This window comes from Dicentrarchus labrax, unplaced genomic scaffold (genome assembly GCF_905237075.1).
Source record: "Dicentrarchus labrax unplaced genomic scaffold, dlabrax2021, whole genome shotgun sequence".
NCBI lineage: Eukaryota > Metazoa > Chordata > Actinopteri > Moronidae > Dicentrarchus > Dicentrarchus labrax.
This window is the reverse complement of record NW_026136707.1, coordinates 21,407,647-21,434,084: the sequence shown is the minus strand read 5'-3', so window position 1 is coordinate 21,434,084 and position 26,438 is coordinate 21,407,647. Positions and strand designations below refer to the sequence as shown.

The 26,438-nt window shown below is 42.3% G+C and overlaps 1 protein-coding gene across 1 annotated transcript; it reads right to left on the bottom strand.

Moving 5' to 3' along the window:
* Positions 1-2,138: 2,138 nt before the first annotated feature.
* On the bottom strand, positions 2,139-26,438 carry emc2 (ER membrane protein complex subunit 2). Its single transcript, XM_051406391.1, has 11 exons — positions 26,366-26,438; positions 25,451-25,564; positions 22,508-22,572; positions 21,459-21,544; positions 19,641-19,698; positions 14,998-15,083; positions 14,650-14,709; positions 11,092-11,173; positions 10,743-10,853; positions 8,802-8,906; positions 2,139-3,809 (listed from the first exon to the last, which is right to left on the bottom strand). Exons 1-11 carry the CDS (start codon positions 26,403-26,405, stop codon positions 3,723-3,725), a joined length of 894 nt encoding a protein of 297 aa, XP_051262351.1. The 5' UTR covers positions 26,406-26,438; the 3' UTR covers positions 2,139-3,722.

The window sequence follows — 26,438 nt, the reverse complement described above, 5'->3', positions numbered from 1 at the left end:
CAACCGGAGTTGTTATCTCCTCACAGCTCTCCTCTACAGGTCAGGTGCTATTTGACTGATCCACCCTCACTGGTCCGACCGACTGCTTCTCCCGCATCTCCATTCCCAGAAAACAGGGAGTGGGTCGTGCCGCCCCTGCTCGAAGCCAAAACACTATTTCATCACCAGGCCTGGTTGTGTGACTGGACAGGGCAGGATTTAGCACTGCATGCCTCATCCATCTTTAGCTCTCCCAGCCTCTCCCCCTAAAACAGACAGAGATGGATGAGCAAGCTGGAGCCCTGCTCTCCCTTTCCACTCACTCCCTCACCTTGGGAAACTTGCTTGCCCCTGCTCCGGTCCTGAGCATCATGGAGCAGCTTGCTTCTCCTTCTGTCTTGTAGTGCTCTACTTTCTTGTTCCATCAGTTTCTCTGACCCCCACCAAAATAGTCTGTATTCTCCCTGTGAATACTCAGTTCTGATTTGCTGCATGGTGTCCATTAATTCCTGATAATGGACAGCTCATCGGGGCATTATCTCTTACATAATGTCTATCAAGTGTTGGGCTGAGGGTGACGGAAATGTGTTTTACAGATATTTGGACCTTAACCAAAGTATAGGACCAGGTTTTCCCAAAATCTTTCATGTCAAGGACCCCCAAAATACATCCACATTAGACCATGGACCCCACTGAGAAGAGTTTGTCTTAAGTATTCTCCTCTGAGTATTTTATTTTATTTTTTGGTTTGAAGACAAAGTGTCAATCAATTAAACTGGGGTCCACTAACCCCATTTCTTTCCTTGGTGTTCCAGCTTCAAAAAAATGTGATGTTATATTATATTTGTCCCTCTGCTGGGGACCCCTTACAACCCACTCAAGGACCCCTGTTGGTCCCCGGACCCCAGTTTTTAAAAAAAAAAAAACCCCAGTGTATTGGACTAAATTAAAGTAACACATTTCATGGCAATTCCCGTCAATACGTTTCACTCAAATCCACAAACGTCAACCTCATGGTGGCGATTTCCTCACGCTAGAGGAAAAGCTAAGGAATCACCAATGCATTAAGGCTTCATCCTCTGGGGACCATAAATATCTGATCCAGCCAATAGTTGGAGTTATTTTAGTCCGGAATGAAGTGGTGGACCATCCAACTGACAGACCGGCATTGCCAGAGCCATCCTTTCTAGTAAGGCTAAAAGTAGTTTTATGTACAACAATCTTTCATGAGCATCTATTCCTCTCATTGTGGAGGAAGAGGAAACTACTTCTCACAGGAGCCCAAACACAAGATAAGCTGTCTGATAAATGCAGGCAACCCGCAACAAAAACGTGTTTTGAACATGTATTGTCTCCTCTGATTAATTTAATGTAATACTTTAATTTCTCCCTCAGTGCAAGCCTTAGGTAGTTCACTGTCATCCTTGCTTTTGATGAATAGGCTGATCAGGTAAGGCTCTATCCCGGTGTAAGCTTATCATCCCAGAGCTCATCCTGTTCTGCTAACCTGGCCGCTGCAGAGCAGCCGAGGACAAGCAAACCCTCTCCAGGGGCTAATCTCCAAGGGAATCCAGGATTATGGGAAGCACTAATAGCGAATCCCCTACACACACTACACTGAGCCAGCGGCTTAGCGGGGTTAAAAGGCTCTCTCATCGCCTTCCTGTGTCTTTTGGCCCGTGTCTCTGCTGTCCAGGTATGGACCGACGAGATGTTCACAAGCTCTGAACTACTGGGACGAAGGTTGAAAAGGCTGTCAGGAGCTGGAGGTGTGTGTAAACAGTTTGATGCTCACACGGCAGGGCCAACATGCTGTTTTTCTTGACTCTACAAGGATATGTTTGGATAGCACAGCTTTACTCAAGGAGAAGACTGATCAGAATTCATGACTGACAAATGGTGCGTAACCTCCTTTTTTTTTCTTTTTCTTGCTCAGCAAATCAGTTGCAGACAGGCAAGAAATAACATTACATACAGGTTAAGTTTAGTTGATGTTGAGTGCATGACAGTGATAGCATACTTCCAGGTGCACACTGTCACTCATTGCTGCATGCAGTTTAAGGTTTTACCCAGAGTTCTTCATCCAAACTACAGATGGCACTATTGCCTCATTATGGTTGGCACTGGATACCGATATCTCATATTGATGACCCATCAAACTGATTGATAACTTTTATTCCCCATTTATAAGTGCATAAACCTTTGCAAGTACAGCAACATTTACATGGGAGCTACAACACAAAAAAAGAATCACTCTGCTTCAAATGAAACAGCTTTCACCCTGTAACTCTTCAAAAAGAGCTTCATTTAGCCTCAGCCCTTTTCCTGTAAAAATAACTCAAGTCAGTTTATGCTCAAACGTCCCCTGGCTTTCATTGGTTCCGCCAGATTGGTGAGGCAAATCAAATGCAGACACATTCATCCACTGACCAAGGCCAGAGTATTAAAAACTTGAGAAAACGGCTTTCCACACTCTGGGCTTTGAGCTGGTGACCTCTCTAAATTTAAAAGCCGTCCAAAAAAGACCATAAACTCAACACTCAAGTTTTCCATCAGCCGAAGAGTGAAATTATGAGACAATTGCCATGACTTAATAAACAAAAGAAATGGAAGTAACAGCTGACCCTGCACGGGTGAGTGACAACATAAGATGATCATGAGGATCAATTCAGATTCAACAATTACAGAACCCAGTGAACTGACTGTTCTCTAACAGCAGAGGAAACCAACCTCTCGCAGCACTAAGATGTCTTTCTTCCCCGTCTGTCATGAAAGTTCCCAGATTCATGAATACAATTTTTTTTTTCCCTTCCCAACTTGTGGCGTGTTAATTACTGGCAGCGTTCTCTGAGGCTCTCTAAACTGAAATGACAGAGGTGTTCCTCAGTGTGCTGAAGCTGGTTCAGCTGCTGTCTGGGGTAATTGAAAGGCAGGATTTCCCAGCTGGAATCAGTGGGAAAGAAAAGGGCCTTTTTTATACCCCTGTTGTTACCACTGCGGCCTTCATAATGAGGAATGTCTCCCAATCTTCTCCAGGACTTTTATAGCAGGTTCAAATGTGTCAGTAGGTGTTCACTGCTGGGGACAACATGACTATTTAGATACATGGAAATTCAAAAAAAAAAAAAAACAACAGACTAACTGCTCCTGCGCTGCTATAAAACACCCAAAATGCATTTTCATCAACTTGGCTATCAGTCCTACTTTTATTAATACATTTTGATAGATTAGACAAATGAAAAGTTTTATTAAAGATGTTTCATTTACAGATAGTACAGAGACAGTTAAGGACCTCAGTGCAGACAGGTGGAATCTCCACATTCTCTTTATAAATAGCATTTACTGTACAGCTTGTTATATTTCCTGGTCAGAGTTGTAGCCTTGGTGTGCTAATTAGTGATATCAGTTCAAGGTGAACATAAAAGACAACATGGGATGGGGAGGGACAGTATAATTCAGTCTGGGGGAAAACACAGCTGGTTAATGCTATGCAGAACTTCTTTAAATTAATTTGAGGAATTGGAATTTTCTGTTGTAGTTTTCAGATGGGTGGGGGAATCTTTGCACTTGTCCATGTCAAGTTCAATCAATTACAAAACCAAACTTGATGGGATAAAGAAATAAAAAAAAAAACAGTTAAAGATCCGGTTCTGGTCACATTGAAAGGCTATTTGAGCTGCCATGTTGCTCCAAGTGGCTGTGTGTGAACAGAAAGGGAAGAGAGAAGGTGTGGTTGAGGGTATCTAGGACATGGTGATCTGCATGGACTCCAGCATCTCCTCCACCGCCTTCATGGAGCATTTGTTCTCCTTTGTGCCGCGACCGGCCATCTGCATGTCAGAGAGGGAAGGAGAAAGGCAGAGAGAGACCGAGTGAGACAGTAAGAAAGAGAGGAGGAGAGGGGAAAAGAGAACATCAGCTCATTGGTAAGGAAATGCAGAGCCAAACACACTTGAACACAGCACAAACATTCCTGCCGCACTTTGTAAAGATAGAAGCACAAATAATCAGAGAGACAACAGTGGTCATTAGATAGAATTGGTAAACAAGTCATGCAATGTAAAATAATACCTCCAATTGAGAGGGTTTTTCCTTGACTGTTGCATAAGTGCCATTTTAGTCCTCCGTGTGTGTGAGAGCTCCGAGACAGGATGCCCACATGATTAAGTCCACTTCCATGGCCTCTAGTACAGGAGTACATAACTAATTTCTACACTGTGTCCAAAGGGTTTCACAGGAAGTGCCGCAAATTATAATCCACAAGCACATCCAGGATTACTCATGCGTACACATACAGGCACACACTTTTTCTACCCAATTAAACTTTGCAACAGACAAAGCATCCATCCCCTCGAAAAATACCACAGAGAAAAGACAACTTCCTTAACCTTGGGCAGGCGGACCAGGGCGGTAATAAAGGGTCAGTCTAATTAAAGGTCCACTGTGTAACATTAAGGAGGAACTACTGGCAGAAATGAAATATAATATTCATAAGTATGTTTCCATTAGTGTATTATCACCTGAATACAGGAATCATTATGTTTTTATCATCTTAGATCGAGCCTTTGATATCTACAGATGCAACCTTCAATGAATCCACAATGTTGAACCACCGTGTTTCTACAGTAGCCCAGAAGGGACAAACAAAAAACTGGATCTAGATGGGGCTATTTGCGTTTATTTGCTTATCAATCATCATACAAAAATCTGCTGCTGTGTAGATATGTCAGCAACAGCTACAACACAGCTGAACAGCAAAGGACGAGCAGGAGGCAACAGCATGGCGGGGTCCTTTCAATTAAATCATTATAAAAACACCATTACCCAGAGTCAAACACAGGCAGGGGATAAGGTTTCAATGCTGCCTCCGCATGTCCTCCAAGGTGAGAGATGTACCCCTTGAGTGTGTGTGCACACTAGACAGAAGCACACACACACACACACACACACACACACACACACACACACACACACACACACACACACACACACACACACACACACACACACACACAACACACACACACACACACACACACACACACACACACACACACACACACACACACACACACCACTGTAAACATAATAATTTCAATACTTAAAACACACAAGTTGGCTGATGGAATTTAAGTCTTGTGCCCTCACCAAGACCATCTTGGCTTTCTTCCAAAACCACCACACAGTCCCTCCTCTACATTCTATTTGTGGAATAACACAGCAAAACAGACAACACTTAACCCTATGTTCAAAATAAAGCAATGCTTTTAACACTGCAAGGTATTTATTCATTCAACCTGTGGCCCTGCTCAGGCTTTTACAAACAGGAACTTACTGTAGCCTAAACTTAGCCTATACTGTATTTCCATGGTAAAAGGTTTCCTCTTCCTTTTGCCAAACTCTAAGTTAGAGAAGGCAGTTGGCTAAGGTGTGCAATTGGCAACGTAATTTCCCAGTGTGACTCATTCTTCTAGATTTAGAGTGTATGTGTGTGGTGGGGTAGCTATAATGATCAGTGCATTTCATTGCCTTGCTGCCTAATGCGCCATTACCCCGGGCCCGGTAGTCAATTATCTCCTCAGCCTGAGGTGAGACCACCACATTAACTCCTGTCCTGTTCCACAACAGTAGGAGCAGACCAGACAGCTCCACATCTATTTAGAGCATCTGATAATAGAGTCATGACGCAGCGGGAGCCCGTGGTCCGTGACAGAGGAGCTAATCAGAGAATCTGTTGAGAGTTGGGGCAGAAGGGCAGGCCATGCAGTGCTGCTTTGAAGCCCCTTGCACCTACATGCCACACATCTCCAGGTCTTTCACACATCAACCGACCCCACCAAGGTAATTACTTTTTTTCGTTTTTTTAAAATGGGCCTCAGTCAGTCATGACCTCTCGCTGACGTCTGCTCCCACTTGCACTCACCTGCCCACCTTTTTCTCTCTCTGAGGTATGACAATCACCAGGTACCGGGGTCTAATAAAAGTGGACGACTGACACGAGCAAAGCTTTAAAGGGGCCATCAATCAGCAAGCACAAGCCCACAGCAGTCTGCAGCTGTCTGGCGGAGGCCCACGCCGCCGCTCCCTTTTAAGGATCTCAGAAGTCATTTGACTGGAGGTGGGGAGTAAAAAAAATAAAAGGAGGCAACCTCACACCTTGTCATTTAACTTGTCTCACACAGCAACCGCAAAAACATCTACAAGTGCACACGTGCGTGATGCCAGGCTTGCCTACACATACTGTACATACACACTCACAGCTGAGTTGAAATCCCAGTACAACCTCACTATTACCAGGCAAGTTCAACAAATACAAAGGTTGTAGAGCAGGGGAGAAGCAGAGGGGTGGGGTGAAGCTCACATCATGTTCCCTGGAGGACAAAGGTGTGATTGACTGAGGTGTCTCATTATCGTCACCAGGGGGTCAAAGCCGTATATAGTCAAAACTTAAACACTTAGGTTCTGTCCACTGGCCTCTAAGAGTAGCTGAAGTATTTCAGTCTGTCGTCATAACAACTCAACCGAAACTATTTTCTTCTGGGCAACTACACCATGGCCTGTCTGTTACAGTGAGGCCCATATCAGCTTCTGCTGATACTGCTGACACCGATTTAAACTTCAGTCTTGTTTATCCATTTAGAGGCGTGAAGGATAAATATGTAACTACTAAGACTAGTAAAATCAGACAATAGGATTCATTTTACTAGCTTTTAAGATAAAAATGTTGCAAAGTGTTAATTGACAACTGAAATCTGTGCCCATTAAGTACAAAAAATCTACTGAACTTAGTCATATGTAAGGCAGTATTTGGGTAGCAAATAGCTATCCATTTGATTCATTACAGCCAACATCACCAAACACAGATGTGTGTTCCCTGTCTGTGGCTAAACCCTCTCCCACACCTCCTTGGCAATAAAGAAAATAATTTAGCAGGGAAAACATCTGCTACATACTGGTTATGCTACTGTCTAATCCCTGTAACAAGTTTTAGATTAAGTCCCCAAGTAATCTGTTCCAAAGCTTGTTTGATGTACTTACACAAAGCCTGGCAACTAATGTATCAGTAACAGTTTTGAAATATAAAATATAAAAGTGCAGATTAATCCACAAATTAAACAGACCATAACAGCATCTTTTTACCTTGCCCTTCTACTCAACTTCAGCTGAGCAGCTCGCACCCATCCCTTGTTTTTTTTTTTCAGATATTTGGATGTTGCTAAGTTCCCTCCAAATATGATCTTTTTTCACACTTTGTCCCTCTCCCTCTTTTAGGCCTGTGATTTATGCTTAAAAGTTAGCAGCTTGGGATATTCATCTTGTCCCCTGCTGGGATCAAAGACTCTCTGAGACAGCAAGGTGAGGTCAGCAAGCATACTGATCAAAGTGGGGTAAGTGTGGACTTGACATCAATCGAGACATCTGATTGACTAATTTTGTTGACCAAACCACCTCTACATTTTTCTATTTATCAAGGAGATTTATTATATCTGCATACATATGAAGTGTTGAGCTAAACAAAACAGGCTGCACCACTACAATTGATTCCATTTTAACTCAAACCTAAAGTAAAAGCTTAAAAGCTCTTCCATGACACTTCTACAAGAGCTCCAGAAGGGCACAGCCATTCACTGTGACATTAGTTACATGCACACTTTTTCCAACAGAGCCCTCATCCTTGTCTTGAGTGCTCGACACGTGAAATGTGTCTATGAGTGTGGTGAGACGAGGTCTTTAGAGGCTCAGCAGGGAGCCTCTCTCTCTCTCAACAGGACCCACAAGCTGAGCAAGGAACCGCTTATTACATGTTTAACTGCTGATGCCCAAATAAGCAACACATATGGTCCACATGGCAAATAAGATGTCTTTTAAATATGCTTTTATACTTTGGTGGCCATGACAACGGCATAAACCATTCTAGCGATACCGTCTGAGCGGCTCACTTTTTCCCCTCCTTGCTTTATAATATGTGAGCACACATGCAAACACACTGCCATCCTTTATCTTCCATTTGCCCACTTCCCTACTCTCTGTATGGTAATATCTCAGTCACAATTTAAACCTAGAGGGTCCTAAATGTTTTCTTCTTACGGACTGCCGGTAATCAGATTTACTTTTCTGGGCACCTATCTAGGAAGATATAAGGAAATGTAGAAACACTGCAACTGATAAAGAAAATTAAAATCTATACTTAGGCTTGTAAATTTGATGGGGACCTCCTAGAGTCTGTTCAACGGCACGTGAGGGTCACTGATCCTCGCTCTGAGAACCAGTGAACTACACAACTCTCTGCTACAGTCTAGCGTGAGTGTCGTCCTCAGAGAATCAGCTTGTGGCTCTGTGAGAGGCTCATCTGTGAAGCCAGGGTGTGTGGAATAAAGTCTTAGCAGACGTTGCGGCCTTAAATCAACACATTAACAGTAAACGTACCCAGACACACTGAAAGACACCAGGGTTGTTATTACAAACACTGCAAGTCAAAGGCATCCTTCAGGACTGCTGTGCATTCAGGGGTCATTTGGTGGTGAATATTTTTCATACATACTATGCAAATGAGGGGATTTCTGGATGTCTGGATATTGTGTGCAAATACCCCATGAAAGCTAAAACACAACAGAAGAGTCATGAGATAATATGATTGGTGGTTTTCACTGTCTGGCAGAATGAAGGGGAATGTGGGAAAAAGTAAAAAATATATTTTTTCAGCACAAGACAGACACATCAAAGATAGAGAGGCGAGACAAAAGTAATGAAGATAGTGGCATGGATGAAACATATAGGGAAGGTAGATTATCAAACCTAATGCTACTCCATATGTGACTCACCTTATAGGCTCTATTTATCTGAGTGGCAGCCCAAGCAGCGTACTTCATATTGTCCTTCTTCACCTTGGCACTGACTTTTGGACTGGCAGAGATGTGACTCGCAGACTAGAGGAAAAAAAGAAAAGGGGAAGAAGCAGCAAAGGAGAGAACAGGGGAAGGGGTGTTCTTATATCAAAACTTGGTGAAACAGCAATAAAAGCGTAATTGAGATGAATGTGCAACCACTCTTACCATCTACCACTCCACTAGTCATTGTGGCAGAGTGAAGAGAAAAAACAGACCTTGGCCTGATGACACAGGAGAAATCATTTATGGGGAGGAAAAAGTGAGTGCTTTAATGCTTCATACGTAAATTGTCACTTAACGGGGGCCTAATTTCTCCAACACCATCGATTCCCGGCGATGAAAGGACCTTGTATGTCTTAAAAAAAACCTGGTGAGCAGTGAGAGTAGCGCTGTGTGAATCACGGTCTCTGCCTGCCCCGACAGCTCCCCTCCGAACCACAAATCCCATGTCTTTCCCATGTTCCTGCCATCATCTCCACACAGCAAACCCCAGAGGGCTTACCCTGCCTGCACTTCAAAGCCCTCTCCACCAGTGCACTGAGTCTTTAACTACACACCAATCAACCTGGCCCTGCTTTTTCTATCAAATGGTTTGGCTTCTGTATTTTTTTTAGTAAGCATTTTCTTTCTTTCTTTTTTTTTTTCACTCGAGAGAAACCTTAATTTAGATTATGTCAACCCTGACAGGCTATCCCCGGATAACAGTGTGCACCGTTATGGAGGGGAATCCCCACGTAAGAGTTGTGAGTAACTAACCCTCAACCCAACTGTGGTCAGTGGTACCAGTTCTTCTGTCGAACTGACTCAGGCGGTGTGAGATGGTGAAAGTTTCCTGCCCTTTCACTGAACCTCTTGCACCTGTCAAGATCTGGACCACCGAGACTAGCTGACAATCTGCAAAACGCACTCTTAGGACAGAGCCGTGACCGATAAAGAATAAACTCCCACCTGAAGTAACCATTAAAGACCTGTCAGTTGATGACTTGTCAGGAAACAGTAGGGTCTGCTCTGTCTCCAGACGAACGTGAGAGTTAACAGAAGCGCATGTCTTAGTTTGACCCTGCCCTGCTCCTCCTGTACTCTACACCTCAGAGCGCTTGCAGAGGGTACAGGCTCCTATGAGGTGTTTGGACTACCTGAAGACTCCCAGTGCAGCACACAGGAAAACAGTGGGGCTCTCTGTGTAAGACCTGCTTCCCCTCTCCACATTTTTATTCCCTGCACTGCTTCGTTTGTGTTTTTATGTCAAGTCTCACTTATATATGATGCATTGGCACTAGCAGACAACATCCTGTTTAAACAAATATGTAGATGAAAGGGCTGTTGGGCCAAAACTACAATCAAACTGGCACCTGGTTGGATAGTTTGCCAGTGACAAAATGCTTGCAGCAGTTGTACTGCTCTCTTTCTTGCACTTCTCTTTTTTACTCTGTGACTGCTTTATTTATTTAAGTCAAACATAAAAAAAAGTCTCACCAAAGGGGTATTATTACTAAAATAAAGAGCTCCAGAGGGGCAGACTTTTCCGATGCTGGAGTTCACCGTCTGAGTCAGCAATGAGCTGACCTGTCTGAGAGCCCCTTCTTCGCTCCCCCCAAAAAACACACACCATCACACACACACACACACACACACACACACACACACACACACACACACACACACACACACACACACACACACACACACACACACACACACACACACACACACACACACACACACACACACACACAAAATACAGTCTTACTTGACACACACAGTGGCCAGCCTCAACCTTGACAAACCACAGGGTTACAAAAAAGGTTCTACTGTTTTTGTTTTTTTCTTTCTCTCCTTCTCTCCCACTTTCTCCCCATGCAATGCAGTACTCACCATGTACAGACCAAACAATGCCCTCATGTTTCGGTTGTTCAGCCTCAGTGCCTGGGCAAAATACTTTCTGGACAGCTCCAGGTTTTCCAGCCCCCCCTGCGTGTACTTCACCTGTGTGAGGAGGCATTAAACACGGCCAATAAGCTCTGCTAAAGGGCAGCTCAAGCAATGACAGCATGACATCTGAATAAGCAATACATGACAACCCAGTGTAAACACATCTCCTTTCATGAGCCTCTATTCCCAGTGACGTTAAGTGCGTGTCGGTGTCTCTCTGTGTTACAGAGAGGCACATTTATTCCACAGTTTGCCCCCATGCTTGATGACGGATATCCAGGCGGGTACCTACCTCAGCGTACTGCTCACAGTACAAGTGATTGTGAGGATTGGTCATCATCAGCTCCTCCAGACAAAACGCGGCTTTTCCATAGCTGTGGAAATGACAAGAAAAACAGTAAGTCGATTGATACAGCTGTGGATGTGTCATCCTTTAGCTTGCTCAACTGTGAAGCACAACATCTATGCCCAATAAATTTACAGGTATAAATCTGAATTGAAAACTACAAGGGGTACAGGTCAGTTTACACGCAATGGACTTAAAGCCTATGTTGCGAAGATCCTCCACATAACGTTTATTTACAGGCTTACAGTAAAGATTACCCAGTCCAGACAGCTGGCGAAGGTAAAAGCCTATCTAGTGTGGTGATTCTCTCTCCTTTGGGGACACTGAGGATCAATCTTGTCCGTCTGTATGTTTTTTCAGTCTTTAATGTGTAGTTAACTACCTTCCTGAGGTCAGCACTACAGTAAAAGCTGGCACACTGTGCCTATACTCAGATGAGATCACTTCTCAGCAGCAGACTGCTGAGCTGTTGACCTCACACTAATCTGCTGCCACTCCACTTCTAATACACAGTTTCCCCTTCACAGTCCCAGGCCAAGACGAGCTAAGATACAGTATATCATTGAACACAAAGCCATAAAACGTCTGTGCACCTAGCAAAATAAAAGCAAACACACACCTAACCCTACCAACAGAAAATGGGGCTACACTGGCTGTCTATCAGCACATCCAATCTAAAGTTAATGTCATTCTTTGTAGCCAAGCTTTCAATTATTGGGCAATGCCATTTGTTTCATTTTGCTTTGCAAGATTTTACATGTTTCTAGAACTAACCGTATCAGTTAAAAGAAAAACCAAACGACCACTGCCTGCCTTAACAGGCTTCTACAAAGCGATAGTCGGGTAATTTCATGTGTGAGAAACGAGGGAAATGCTAAGATGTAGAGTTTTTGCAGGAACCAAATGTTGCCTACCACAACACGAAGAACAGATCAGTCTTTTTAAAGTCTGCCATGGTAACTAGCTGAAAGATTAACAGCATAGGAGGGAAGGGAAGGTGGGGACAGAAAAAGAAAGAAATAAACAGGGGGAAGGGGTTGAGTAGAGGGGGAGATCAGAGGGCTTGGAAGGTTGGGGGCTGCTTACAATTACCACTTCCTCTCCATAAAGACTTTCAGATGTGCTCATGCAGTGGCCGTGGCCTGCAACAGAGCCCGCTCCATCAGCCATCGACCAGAATCTTGTATCCGAGCCAGACCCTTACCTCTTGTACTCTTCCTCTGAGCAATATAACCCCCACCATCACCAAGCTACTCTCCTAAGCTCACTTTTTTACCACAGTGCTCGAGTAAGGTTGTAGCCGCCATCATGCGCGAGACTGTAAGAATCATATTTGTTTCTTTTGGAGGTTAATAAAACCATCAGCAGTGGCTTTCCCCCCATTTCAATACCACATTCTGACTGCATATAAGACAAAAATGGATTCAGACTGTGCAAAGTATGTTTGAAAAAATTATTACTATTTATCCTGCAATTCTGGATGACCAGTCCAATTTTGTCTCATAAGCTGGGTCGGAGTGAGAGCCAACAGCAGATTCCGACAGAGGGTCCATAGAATACTTACAAACAGACAAAATAATCTCCCGTCTAAACACCACTGGGATAAGGATTGTTTTAACAGTGTCAACTCAGAGGCTATTAATTACGTTTTTAATGTGTTAACACTGATGCCTGCTGTGACCCAAGCAATGGCAGCGCAGAGACACACTGCTTTGTTTATTTTTAGCTCCCAGGGTGTTGCGCAGTGAGGGGAGGAGAGTTTATTTCTCTTCCCTGCTTCTCCATCACCCTGTGTTTTCTCTGGCTAGGGGGAGAAAGAAAAGTGCCACCACCTTCTCCTGGGAATTTCACAGCAAGTGCTCTCTCTCTCTGCTCCTTGCTCTATCCTTCTGGAAAAGAGTGGCGATAATGCCGGGCTATCCGGAAGAGGAGGAGGAGGGGAAACAGGGAGTTTGTAACCCAAAATAAAGAAAACAAAGAAAAGAAATTGACACGCCTGTAGATAAGGGGCTGTGGGAGTGAATGGTGTGATATTAGAAGTGTTGGGATAAGCTGGGAGATAATCCGCTCACCCCTGGATTTCCTCTGGCTACTACAGCAATAAAGCCTCCGAGACAAAAGCATGAAATATCCAATAAGTAGCCTTCTCACCGTGCTACACATTCCTGCTGCCACTGCCTTCCTACCAGAGCAACCAAGCAACTTAAGAGTCAGTGTGCCCACACACACACACACACACACACACACACACACACACACACACACACACGCATATAAAATAGTTCAACTACAGACACTGCTTCACTAACTTCTGAGCCCCAGAGGAGGGATAAAGGTGACACAAACAAAATTATTTTTTTGTTACCCTGCTCTTGTCTGTCTGGCAATTCTCCTTGGCAACTGAGATATCAGTGGGAGGCCAGGGAGTTTGTCTGCTCTCATATGTAGGAGAGGGGGCTTAAGACTGAAATCCTATTAAACAACTCTTATGTGACAAACATGGACAGGGCTCCATTCAGACCCCTGGCTGAGTTTGGCATCTCACCGCCTTCCATTGTGGCCATCCAACGGCCCTCTGGAGATCAAGCCATCAGTCTGATGAGCAGCCCTGTGAAACTGACAGATACACCTCGGACATATGGCGGCCTTATTGGAAACAGATTACTGATTTCTAGGCACCTTTATATAATGAACATCTGTCATTAAACGAAGAGTTCATACTAAAATAATTTCACACAGTGAAGAAGACTGTATATATTTTGCTATGCAGGATGCATCCCATGTCATTTTGTGTCGTTTTGCAACGATTATCAACAAATTTATATTCATACTGGTTGTTTTAGTGTCCATGGTGATGCCATGCCAATTTGTTTTAACTGATCTGAGGAGGCGTAAACTGGTTGAATATATTGCTCATTTGCTGCATATCCTGTTGTCTCCTTCTCCTTTTCTGGTGCCTTTCCACCATTGAGATATTTACCATTTTGTTTTTTTAAGGTTGGTGTTTTTTAAATTAATGCTCCCCAATACTTATTAGATAATCCTTTTAATGAAAGAGAGAGCTTATTTTATCCTCAAAATCAAGCTTCAATTTACCAACGACAGCTGGAGTAAATGTCTTGCTTGAATTTTCTATTGGCTTAAATGGGTTGTAATTGCAAAGGAGGGTCACAGCATAACCACAAAGAATGTGAGCTGCTGGTTCAAAGCTGTATATTGAATAAGCAGAAAGAAAAGCACATCGTGGAAAAGATTTGGCCTTCCTGTCACATCTAGCAGTACTCCTGAAGGGATACGTTAATACCAAAAGCTGCCCTTTGTTTATGATAACTTTTTAGGCTAAATTAAAACATTGTCACTGTTGTGTTCTCTGCCATAAGGAAGTGAAAAGTAAATCATTTCTGGGGTTTTAGCCTGACTGATTTCAAAATACATTATGGTGCATTAAGAAAAATAGCAAATACTGAAAAAATACTGTGACATAAATTATAAAAATGGATTTACTCATGTTCGTTGATGTACAGCTCTGACAACTCATGCCACGCTTCTTGGTCCCCAACAAACCTGTTAATACAAAATGACAATGAGTTTTACATCAAGCCATAACAGTAATAATACAATAGAGAATGCATCTGTAACATAGTAAAGGCAAATGTAAGCATTACCTATTACAATAACAATAATGACAGTCATCCAACTGTCAAGGTAGAAGAAAGAGTTTCCTGGGATTTTATGCACAAGCTGTGCCAGCTCAATTGAAAGCAAACTTGGTTTTTAATTAAAATAAAAGCCAGGGAAGGTGGAGAGGAGGGTGGTGCCTGACCCTCTCCCCCCTCCTGTAGAAAAACTCACTGTTCCAGATATTCATTGAGCTCCCGGATGGCTTCAGCGCTCTTCCCTTGGGCCTTCAATATGGAGATCTTGCGCTTCCTTGCTGCCTGTAGAGCAGAGAGTAAACAGGATTAGGAACTCAACTCCTCAAGTGTTTGTCTGAAGGGGGGTGAGCGGATGAGTGAGTGTAAGAGTTGTGAGTTTAAGTGTGTACATTTGTGTCGTTTCGGTGCACCGTAATCCTGCTCTAAGTTTTGCTATGAGACTGAATCATTTCTATAAGATGAATCAGCACTTTGGGGCATTACAGCTGCAGCCATAAAAATAAAAGCACAAAAGGCACAGACACTTTTGACAAAGTTAACTTTGTCAAGTTTATTCATATTATTACTGGGACATTTAAATGAATAAAAGCCTACCAAGACATAATTGGAGATAGTTAGTGGCCATGTCCAACAGGAGATGGACACACACATTATGAGTCAATGTTTGGGAATTGGAATGAGCTCAGGGGCTGAGATAAAGATGTGAGTCATCCCCTAACCAAGTGGGGAAAATGGCACGCTCCCCCCAAACCCCAACGCCTGTCTTCCTGCCGGCACGGCACGCATCTAGTGCTGCACCAGCCCAACTGAAAATTGCTTTCCGCTTCGTTTTGATGTTGAAGTGACCTTAAGGTGGATTAGAATCTCATCAATCAGAATTAGAAAGTATTACTCCTGCTGCTGCTACTTTTCCAAATGTTTTACTCCCACCAACCCTCCTCCTCCTTTTGGTAGTAAGTGAAAACCTTAACAGGAGGCTGCCGCTCCATTAGAAGTGCACTGCCCTGCCATAGCCTATTTTATTTATGGACTGGCACTTGATTGAGTGGGGCTTCCTCTCCCTGCACTCATAACTAAAGCCATCGAGGGCTGTGTATGAGTCATGTCTAGGGGGCTGTAAATTTGGGCCTCTTCTGACACTGCCATCACAAGAAATCCACTTATCCATCAAGCTGGGACAGGGACCTGCAGAGACACTGCAGCCTCAAATGACAAGCAATATTTTAGCCTTTCAGAGAAAAACAGCAACAGACAACATCTTGATAAAAACAAAGAAGGATTCTAACAATTACAGTAAGGATATCTACCTACACTGCAATGCAACTTATTCCCAAACCCTGTTCACATCTGCACATGTGTATTTTTAGTATCAAGGTGGTCTAAAGGGAATTTGAAAATGTTTAAAATAAGTTATCCAGCAACGAGGAGCAGTGAAAGGTCAACCGATTATTTCCTCGTTTATGTCCTCTGACTATAAAACAAAAGATCACACCACTTTACATTCAGTGCATTTCACCAGAACTTGATGCTATGTGAGATTCAGGAATTTATACTCTAAATTACAAGCATGTGGGATCTTTCCTCATCCAATACTGAAAAAAGGAAGCAGAAAAAAAATTAAACAAACACAGCAGTGATGTTGAATGTGGATTTTTGCACTTGTGCTCTCCCGCCATCACTACACCCACCTCTCTCCTCTCCCCGTTTTTTCCCCCAGATAAAGAACACTTGGGGCTCAAAGGAACATATGGAAGTTGGTAGCCCAGAGAGTCACACAGCACTTTATTAAACGAGAAGCAATTCCAAACCACTCCTCTCTCTCCTCCTTTCTCTAACTAATGATCCAGAAAAACCTGGCAGTGGGTCTGATCCCTCTGTTGTCGTGATTCTTTTTTAATTAGCGGTCTGAGGAGACCTTAAGAGTGAGAAGTGGATTATTTACATCACCCCTGGCTCTTTGCTAGGACCTACCGCAACCTTCCTTTAAAATAAGAAACATCACAACAAGGGTGGCACATTGCACAACGTTGATTAGACTGAGGAGAAAAAGGAACAGAAAGAGCGAATGACAAGTTCAGACAAATATTAATGTTGTATGATGCTGTTAAAGGTGTGTTTACTTCTGTACAAGCAGTAATGGAGGCGTATACTTTCAATGATCAGTAACAAAACGGAATGTTATTTTTTTTTTAACGGTAAGGCTTCCATGAATTTAGTGAGTGTACTTCACATTTATGTGGTTACAAGATTCTGAATTGGGGCTTTGAATTTCAGAAGACTTGCCCCACACAATCTTATAATATAATCGTGTCCTACAATGAATCTGTAATTGCATACGATTGTGGGGCAACCTCAGGAGTCGTCTATGTGACCTCAGTGGCTTATTTAAGAAATACTAGCTTTTTATATTGAACAATTAGGGTGAAATGAGAGCATTGGAATTCATTATTAATGCAATCACTGAGTCAACTCAATGTGAAAAATAAATAAATAAATAAATTGGTACAAATAGTGTGGGCACTAGATAATCTAAAATACTCAGGAGAAAAAATAAAAAGGTGGAAAAAAAATGCATTTACGCACGCAGACAAGAATTTTGCCAGATCATTGCTGTAGGTATTGGAACATAGCAAGCAATGGAAGGGCTAAGAGTTTGAAACATTTTTTGGACACCGCCATGGCAAAAAAACCTTGAGCAATTTTTGTTGATTCAACAATTTTGGTTAATGGGTACCACATCTATTCCACAGCCTGTAATTACAACAGCTCAGTTTCCAATCTCTGCTTCGCATGCTGGGATGCCTCGCAAGTCTTCCTTGTGGTCGCCAATTTTCCGCCATTTCTCAGGCCCCTCCCCTGCCTGATTCTCAAGAGCATGTTGGGAGAACAAGTAGGGAGGCGATGGCCCTCACTCCAAGACAGGTGACCTAACCTATGTCATTGTATCATCACCCCACCCTCCGCCACTACACCCAAGGCATTCAGGACAAGGATGGTGGGAAAAAGGTTTAAGGTCAACATCCCTGGGACAGAGGACCTATATGTCTGTTTTGTTCCATTCCCAGCCCCGGGTATGACTGACAGCCTACGCTCGCAAGGGTGGCAGTATCCAGCGTGCAGAGACCGGGAAACTGACCATTCCCTTTCCGAGGATGTCCCTGGAATCCCCAAAGGATCTGTGCCATGTCGGGGAGGTGCCCTGGGATTCACTGAAATTACAACTCCCATTGTCCAAACTGTGGATAAATGTGAAGCAATTTGTTGCAGATTACGCCAATTACATGAACATAAATTTGCTGGAGGAGCACCCATTTTGTATATGAAAATGACAGTGTTACAAGAAAATAACATGATTTGTGGCTTTTGACTTCAGTCTTGTGTTGGACAGCATGACTGGGACAAAATCCTTTCATAATATTCACTGCAACCATCCCAGTGTATTATCCTTGTCAGACATGGCATGGCTCAAGCCCTCAGCATAAATTAGGAAAGTAGACAGTCACACAATGTTTTTGCAAGTTATGTTGCTTTTAGTGTTGCCAGAGACTTGTTTTAGGCAGCATCAGCATTTTGTTAGCATCCATAATTACTGGACACTATCAAAAAGAATAAAACCAATTATAATTGTTTTTCAGCCCTTCGACTATATTTTGAGCACAAATGCGACATTCAGCCTATTCTCTGCCTTAAAAAGAAGTATATTGCTTGACCTAACTACTATTTTAAATTGAAATATAACTGAGAGGAGCTGCCCATGTAAACAGTCATGTCCCTTGTTTTAAAGGCTGACTTGCCAATCTGACATGCAAACTTCCAACAGCAACAAAAGCGTAAAATAAACAGAGATGGTCTTGACAAAGTGAAGGTGGGAGTGAGACGTGGCGTGAGGCAGCAGCTGTGGCTAGATAAAGATGAGGAGGCTGTTCCTCTATGCCACAGTGAGAGCAAGCAGGGTGGGGTACATCAGAGCGAGGTACAGATTTTTCAGCAAGGCTTTTATTTGTTTAAAGCAGATAACCGACGATATGAAGAATCTTCGCATGGCATCCAAAGCACAAACGTCTATGCTGTGCCTGTAGCACTGAGAGAAAATGTTTAATACATCTAAAGCAATCCATATGTTAGTATGGCACAGGAAACTTGTTGAACATCTTTGGGGTGAGGGGTGAGAGGTGCAGCCAAAATAAATAAGGTCATGGTTTCTTTTGAAAACCCTTTAAATGATTTATTTTCTTGCATGGCCACATGTCCTTATGGAAACAATTAACAGCAGGTACATTATGTTTTGGGTTGGTGGTGTGGGATTGGCAGAACACTGGCTAGACATGCTTCTGCAAGTCATTTCACAGAGATGAATAGTAAATTGAGAAGAGAAGATAGCAAGGAAAGAGCTTCAGAGAAGGCTTATTTAGGACATGTCTGTATTAACTGCACCACAGCAGACTTTGCACCTGAAGTCAATGGAGAAGGTGGGACAGGAGCTCAGCCCTGTTCACTCAAGGTGGGGGTCTGAAAGGTCCAGTAAATCACCATCTTCAAAGGCCAGATCTTTATTTACGCTTTACTTCCACCAAACATGTCTGCCACGGACTAAGGCCATGAATCAGCCCCCACCCACCCAGACCCCCCTCCTAAACACTTTTCAGTTGGGCGGCTGATCAGCACTGCGATTGAGGTCAGAGGGGCCAAGAGGAGTTTGACTTAGCATACTCACACTGCTAACACCAAAGTGCCTCAGCAGATTTAAAGCCCTCCAAAAAGTCGAGACCACAAAGTAAAGCAAAGTAGAACACTAAGCAGAGGGATTTTCCCCTTTCTTTCCCTGCTTCTCACTCTTACCGTGTTGGTGGGGTCGTCTTGGAGAATGGCATCATAGTGCTTGTTGGCCTCGTCGTACCTTCAGAGAGAGAGAGAGAAAAGAATACAAATTTGTTTTTTAACCAATCCCAGTCCATAGTCGGGTAAGATTAGGTGGTGGGGAAATCAAACAGAGTTCAAAGTAATCAAGTTTCTGTATACAGCGTGGCAGGTTCCTATGATTACAGTGAGGCTGTACAGAAATCAGTGGTGATCTAAAGGAAGAAATAAACACTCATTTAAGTTTAAGTTGCTGCTCACACAGCCGACATTGTGAGAGGCTTACAGTATATCACTTCACAGTGAGTCATGAAATCAATATAAACAAAGCACATTGTTTTGAAAATTGTATTTTCATTTGATTGTATCCAGTTTGATTCACCTTTAAACAAAATTAAATTGCTGCTTTTACATGTGTCCAGATCCGCAGAAAAGTTGTTGGTTCAGTTGTCTGTCTGTCGGCCCATACGTATTACCACAATACACGCACGAACCCAATAAGCAACAATATCCAACACAGAGCACCTCAAACCGTTGGACTGAGCCCACATGATTCTGTTTAAAGGGGAAATTTATGAGCTGTAAATATCAAATCATACGGTAAAGAAATCTGGGAATAGGAGGCATGTGCACTTCACTTGTCATGTTAAATCAGGCGCTGAAGGATGATTTCAGAACTTTTTTTCTATCGGGGGCAATCTGCAGCACTGACGTTCTAGCAGCCAAAGGCGGGGATCAGTGATCAGAAACTGTCCCACCCACAGCCTGCAACAGACAGAAGCAACTCTGGTTCCCATTAGCACTGAGAAGCCCCACTTCCAGCACTGCTGCTTCCCTCACATTCACTTTATTACTCAGCCACACTTTGGGAGATTTCAGATGGCACCAGGCGAGCACTCACGAGCCACTTTGATTTGCTTTATTTATTTAGGAACCAAGTGTGTGTGTTTGTGCGTGTGTGTGGAGGGGAAGGGCCATGTTGTTTGAAGCTGTGTCATTCAAGTGTAGCTCTGTCTGCTGCCAATTAGATCCCAGTGTGCCGTTTATTTAATCTGACAGTGCCGAAGCAATCACTCTCAATTATCACATAAACTCTGACATAACCGATAAACCAGCAATGGTGATCCGGGAGGGGAATGTGAGCGAGGTGGTAAACAGATTGAATTACCCTTACTTCAGTTTACTACAGACTAAAATATTCCCTGTTTATCTTTTCTTGCTCCATTCTGCTTACGGTTTTGATATATATAAACTGCAGAGTCAAAAATAAAACATCACTGGAGGGGGCAAAGCTGAGATTGTGGTGACATGTCAATATTTACAGGGCTGAGAGATTACTTGTTTTGGTCTCTGTACCGAAACAGGACGGGAAAGAAAGCATGAAATTAGGGAGGGCAAAGAGAGAAAAATAGAGAGAGAGAGAGATGAAGAGTTACAAAATAAGGACACAACAGAGGAATAGAAACCAGAGATGATTGAGGGACCCCCAGAATAACAGTGGGATCTGACCACTTCCTTCCCGGGAATCCCTAACTCAGGCTAAAAGGGCCACAGGACTACCCAGTGCTGAACCTTTCCTCTCTCCGTTCCCTTCTACTCCAAAGGAATGCTGGGTGATCCAACATAAACACATCCTACCCCACACACATACTGTACTTACACACACCCAGACCATTGTACCACTTAGGATCTGCTAACAGTTTCTTGCCCCCAAGCCACCCAAAGTACCATACATAACTGTGAGGCAGAGCTTTTTCTTTGGCTGCTCTGTCTCTGGAGCTTTTGGTACCCGATGCTTACCTTTCCAAAGCTTCCAGCCTCATGCCCGATAATCGCTTCACTCTGTGGCTATCTGGAAACTGCTTCCTCAGTTCCTGTAGACAGGTCTGCAAGGATGTGGGCAGAGGAGAGAGACCAATTACAGTTGGCTGTAACTAAACTTTGTTACACTCTTGCTCTCACACTCACACTCACACACATAGACACAGACACAGACACCTCTACAGATACAAACCACCTGTCTTGAAAATGTCAGATTCTGCCTATGTATCAGGGAAACAAACTTAATATATTGATATACAAACAGACTGTTAAAAGGCAAATTGCAGTCTTGGATGTGTGTTACTACTGTATGTTAACCATTTAGGCAACCATGCTCGCTACTATAAAAAGCAGAGTGAGGATGCTCTGTGCCACTTCCTCGTCTACACAGAGCTTGAATTGGTTTGAGCACATAGTAGTGAAAGAGGTGCAGAATTCTGAAAAAGTCTGCAGTGTGACCTGAATCATTTGCGCATTTGGTCCTTCTTCTTTTTTAAAAGTCTGGCAGCAGAGCTGAAAGGATAGCCAACAGACAACTAATTCCAGTGACTGAGTTCTGTCTTTTCTGAACTCAATGTGTCATTCTTTTTGCCGAGGGAGTTGTTTCATACATACTGATTGGAGATGAACCATTTCAATTACCATGGTCTTTTGTCTTTTTTGTTTTATCCCATGCAGATTTGACCATTTTCAGAGCTATGAATATTTCAACATGAACTCAGAAACATCACATTAAGCTTTAGGATGGCAAATAAATCCTGAGGGAAAAAGCAGTTGAACTCTATAAAAGATTGCCAAGTTCAGCTAACACTTGAAGCATGCTTCTCCACTCATTTGCTACACCCTCTAATTCCAACTCTCAGCAAATTGTTTTTCCAAAGTACAGACAGAGTAATACCCTTTGGCCAAATAAAAATCAGATTTTCACATTTGGCAGAGGGGGTGCTGCAAAGTAGAAATGGCTGTGTGAGAGTGAGCGATGGCTTTTGAAACTCTTGGGTGTGTGAGCAAGAGCGGTAAAAACTTACCAGAGCCAAGTCATCCCGACTGCAGTCCAGAGCTGCGATCATCACCTGCTCATAAATAATCCATACTAGGCAGAAGAGACGGACAAAGAAGACTGTGTTAACGCCCTTTCCTTTCCACTGTCTGGTGTAACATGAAAGTATGACATATTGAACTGTACATTTGACGTCCCAACATAGAGTGTGTCCCCAACAGCTGCACATCATGTTTTTTAGTCACACAAACAAGCTTCCATGATGTGAATCAACAGCTTAAGATTTAATTCAAAAAACTTTCCCCATCTAATTTAGTATGTAAGGCTACATTTACTATTCTCTGTATGGAATATACTAAAGATAATGTTGCTTGTTAAAAACCATACACTAATCTAGAACTTGGACAGCACAGCGGTAATAGGAATAGTCATAAATGCAGGAACATTTCAAGTAAACGCCCTTGTGTAAGGCTTTACAGTCATGTTATAGATTTCCCCACAGTGAGTTGGTAATAAATCATTAATCCAATTTCAGCAACAATGTTACATTTGAGAAGATTTAATATAACGCTCAGGGAAAATAAGTTGTTATGTTTGTTATAATCACCTCTGAATTTCAGATTGAAGTTGAACTATCTGAAAGTTAGCCTACACCCCCACCCACACATGATTTCCCTCATTATTAGACGCTGTCCTTACATGGTGTTTGAGTATAACTGAGACATGGAAAAGGTTATCTTTGAAAGTAACAGAGGAAAAAAGGAGTCACAAGTTGGGCAGTTAAATAAGGCCAAAGCTACTTTTTTAGAAAAAAACTTTATTAAAAACACTGTTGATGCCTTGTGAAACCAAAGTAGCTGAACTAACATTTCTGCACAGGTCATGCTGTTTCTCATCCCTCACTTTGGGTAGTGTGACGGTGTTAACAGTTACTCTAGTTCACATGCCAGAACAAGTTTTAACAGCGACATGTGGTTGGGTTAACAATATAATGCGTCCGTTTTCACATAAAATAGAAAACATATATATATTAGTTTCAACATAAACACAATATAACATTTATTTGCTCAGTGAGCGACATTAACGCATTAGCAATAAGTTTACTTAAAGGTTCTAAATATCCTGACACTTTCCACCACAAATAGAATTATTTATGAATGTTTACATTAAAGTGAATTATGGATGGATGGGTGGTGATTACATTTCTAATGCACAGAATCCTCCAAAAGGCTCTGAATAGTCCATTCTTAAACTACTATTATAATGTGATACTAATTTGAACATTAAGTTGTAACGTGGTTGTAGTTGGTCACATAGAAAATTGTGCAAATATTAGACATCTCTGCCATCTCCACTTTCTACTGCATAGTGCTTATTGAGACTCCTTTAGAGTAGAGACCTTGTGGCTGAATATTATCAAATATGATCTATAGACACGTAAAGCCAATCTCAAGCAAGTCGAAGATTTTTAGCATTGTCATATTTATATACAAACAAAGAAAGGCATGTTGAGCAAAATCATTAACTGGCACAACCATTCCTTTAACATGTTTTACTTGGTGGTTAGCTATAAAAACAAATGAAATGTATTTTTCATTCAGTTAACTGTAACATTTTAACATACTGACTAATAGCCTGGCTACAGAAGCCAATTAATGAAATTAATACAACATGTTAGACAGACAGCTTTGACAAGCAAACTGGACATTTTCAGCCAAATGAACACCCCCTGCTAATTGAAAAGAATAATAAAAATCCAACTCCACCCAAAAACTGGCATGTCATGCCAAAACAAACAAATGCCTCCAGTTTTTCTTGACTTAAATGATTCCAACTCTTGTTTTGATAATTGCCATCTCATTTCACAGCCAATTTAAGAGCTGGTTTCAATAAAACCATGGCATGTTAATGTTTATCCGCCTCTTTTGAGGACTGTATGAATCATAATGACTATGGGAAAAGGGAGAGTTTATGGGGTAATGCAGCAGGACAGTACTGTTATAAAGGAAACCATGACCTCCCATATGTTTATGGTAGGTAAAACTCACTACTGCTTCAAATCTTTAAGAAAACCTAGGCATACTGTACTCCCTGCTTTAATAAGCAATTACTATGTACTAATCGGCCTTTCACACCATTATAATTACTGTCTTGTAAACTTCCCTGCATACAGTATGTCTGAAATACAAATCATATTTAAATTATTTTCTGCTTTTACAAGTAATCTACTTTATTTCTGGTGACATTGCATACTCATCATCTAGGTCACCACACCAGGAAATATGAAAATGTTAACCTGTTTCCACTAAATGCTTTTCCAAGTTTTCCAAGTTAAGTACTTTACCTTTCCCTGTCCTTTTAATGCAAGCAATCTTGTATTTGTGGATTTGGCTTTTCAGCCATGACTGTCTCTATCTGTGTTTCCCACATCACAGGAAACCTAAGATCCTGTTCAGAAATGTATCCAATGGAAACATATATACCACAAAAGAGGGGAGAGAAAAATATCCAGCTCACTTAGATCAATCCTTTCTCACACAGTTGTACAGTCCCAGAACCCACAGTCAATAACTTTAGCCTGGTTGTTTTTACAGGCGCTACAAAGCAGAAGATCCTCCTTTCAAAAATGTTTTTAAAATCTGACCATCTCTCACTTCAGTAATGTGAAGTGACAAGATGTATTTTGTGTTGTTACCAAAACAGTCGTAAACTAAAGTGAGTTCATCATAAAGGCCTTTCATTTCTCTACTTCAGTGCGTTTACAGTCTCTTGTTTTAATGCATTAAAACAAACTAAGACATTCTCAACTTGTTGTCTAATCTAATTTCTAATGGTCTAATCAGAAAATAACAATGCACCTCATAGCCAACTCCTCCTCAACACCATTATCCTGGCTCAACTCCACCTGTTAAAAGGTTCTGTGAAATGATGTAAAGTGACATACTGCTTTATTTAGTCTTGACACACTTACTGTCATCTCCCAGTTTAGATGAATGTTCACTGATGAGCTCTTCACCAACATCCACAATCTGTTCACTGTTTCTGTAGTTGTCTTCTCTCCATTTACGCAGCTTGTCTCTCATCTCTGTGGACAAAGATGTTAAACCATAAGGCCAGTTGTAATCTATATCAACAACAGCTTTCATCATGATGTGTCAACCCTGGATCTGAACTCTGAGTCGGTGCAATGCACGATTTGGGACGAGATCATGAAAAGCAAAATACATGAAGCTTCACTGTAATGTGCATTAACCTTGTTCATTTATTTTCCGTCATTTGAACTGATGTGTGTGGTGGGACCAAAGTTGCCGGGTCTAGTCAATGAACCCCAAAATTATAAATCCAAATACATTCAGTTCAAATTATCGGTGAACCGCTACGGTTAGGTTTGTGCTACCAGTACCCTTGCAAATGTCCAAAATGGCACTGACAGTACTATTGCACCATTATTACTGTGTTATATGGGCTTTACAGAACCAGAAATCTGTTGCTACGTAACGTTAGCTACAGCTAACGATAGCCGAAACCACTGTAGCCATGAATGGCTAGCATGCTACAGACGGTAGATGGTTATCTGAATATAGACAGACATCGCTTAGTGCTTTACATGAAACACTACTTTAGCACCACCAACAACTAAGATACAAATGGCGGACATTGAGCTAGTATGGAATCATGTATGGCTTAATCCGATAAATTAGCTCAACCATGCTAACTAGCATTAGCTAACTCCTTTCCACGCCGACTCGCATTTTCAGTGTGGAACGACGACGACCATCCGCCATATTCTTGCACGAGAAAAACACAAAGGAAACAGCGACTGCCGTAAACATAAAAACATGTGTCAATGACACTTGAGGAGGATCTATTCTATCTTTTGTCTTACCTTCCCAACCCACATCGTACATCTCTGATACCGACGCCATCTTTTCTCTTTTGACAACATACGGCGTGCCTAC

Bases quoted from the DNA above. Each gene is read 5' to 3' on its own strand.
- emc2 (XM_051406391.1), bottom strand. From the start codon at position 26,405: ATGGCGTCGGTATCAGAGATGTACGATGTGGGTTGGGAAG. The intron at 21,545-22,507 runs GTAAGTTTTTAC...ACATCCTTGCAG, and splicing joins GTCGGGATGACTTGGCTCTG to ACCTGTCTACAGGAACTGAG. The intron at 8,907-10,742 runs GTGAGTACTGCA...TTTTTCCTCTAG, and splicing joins CATTGTTTGGTCTGTACATG to TCTGCGAGTCACATCTCTGC.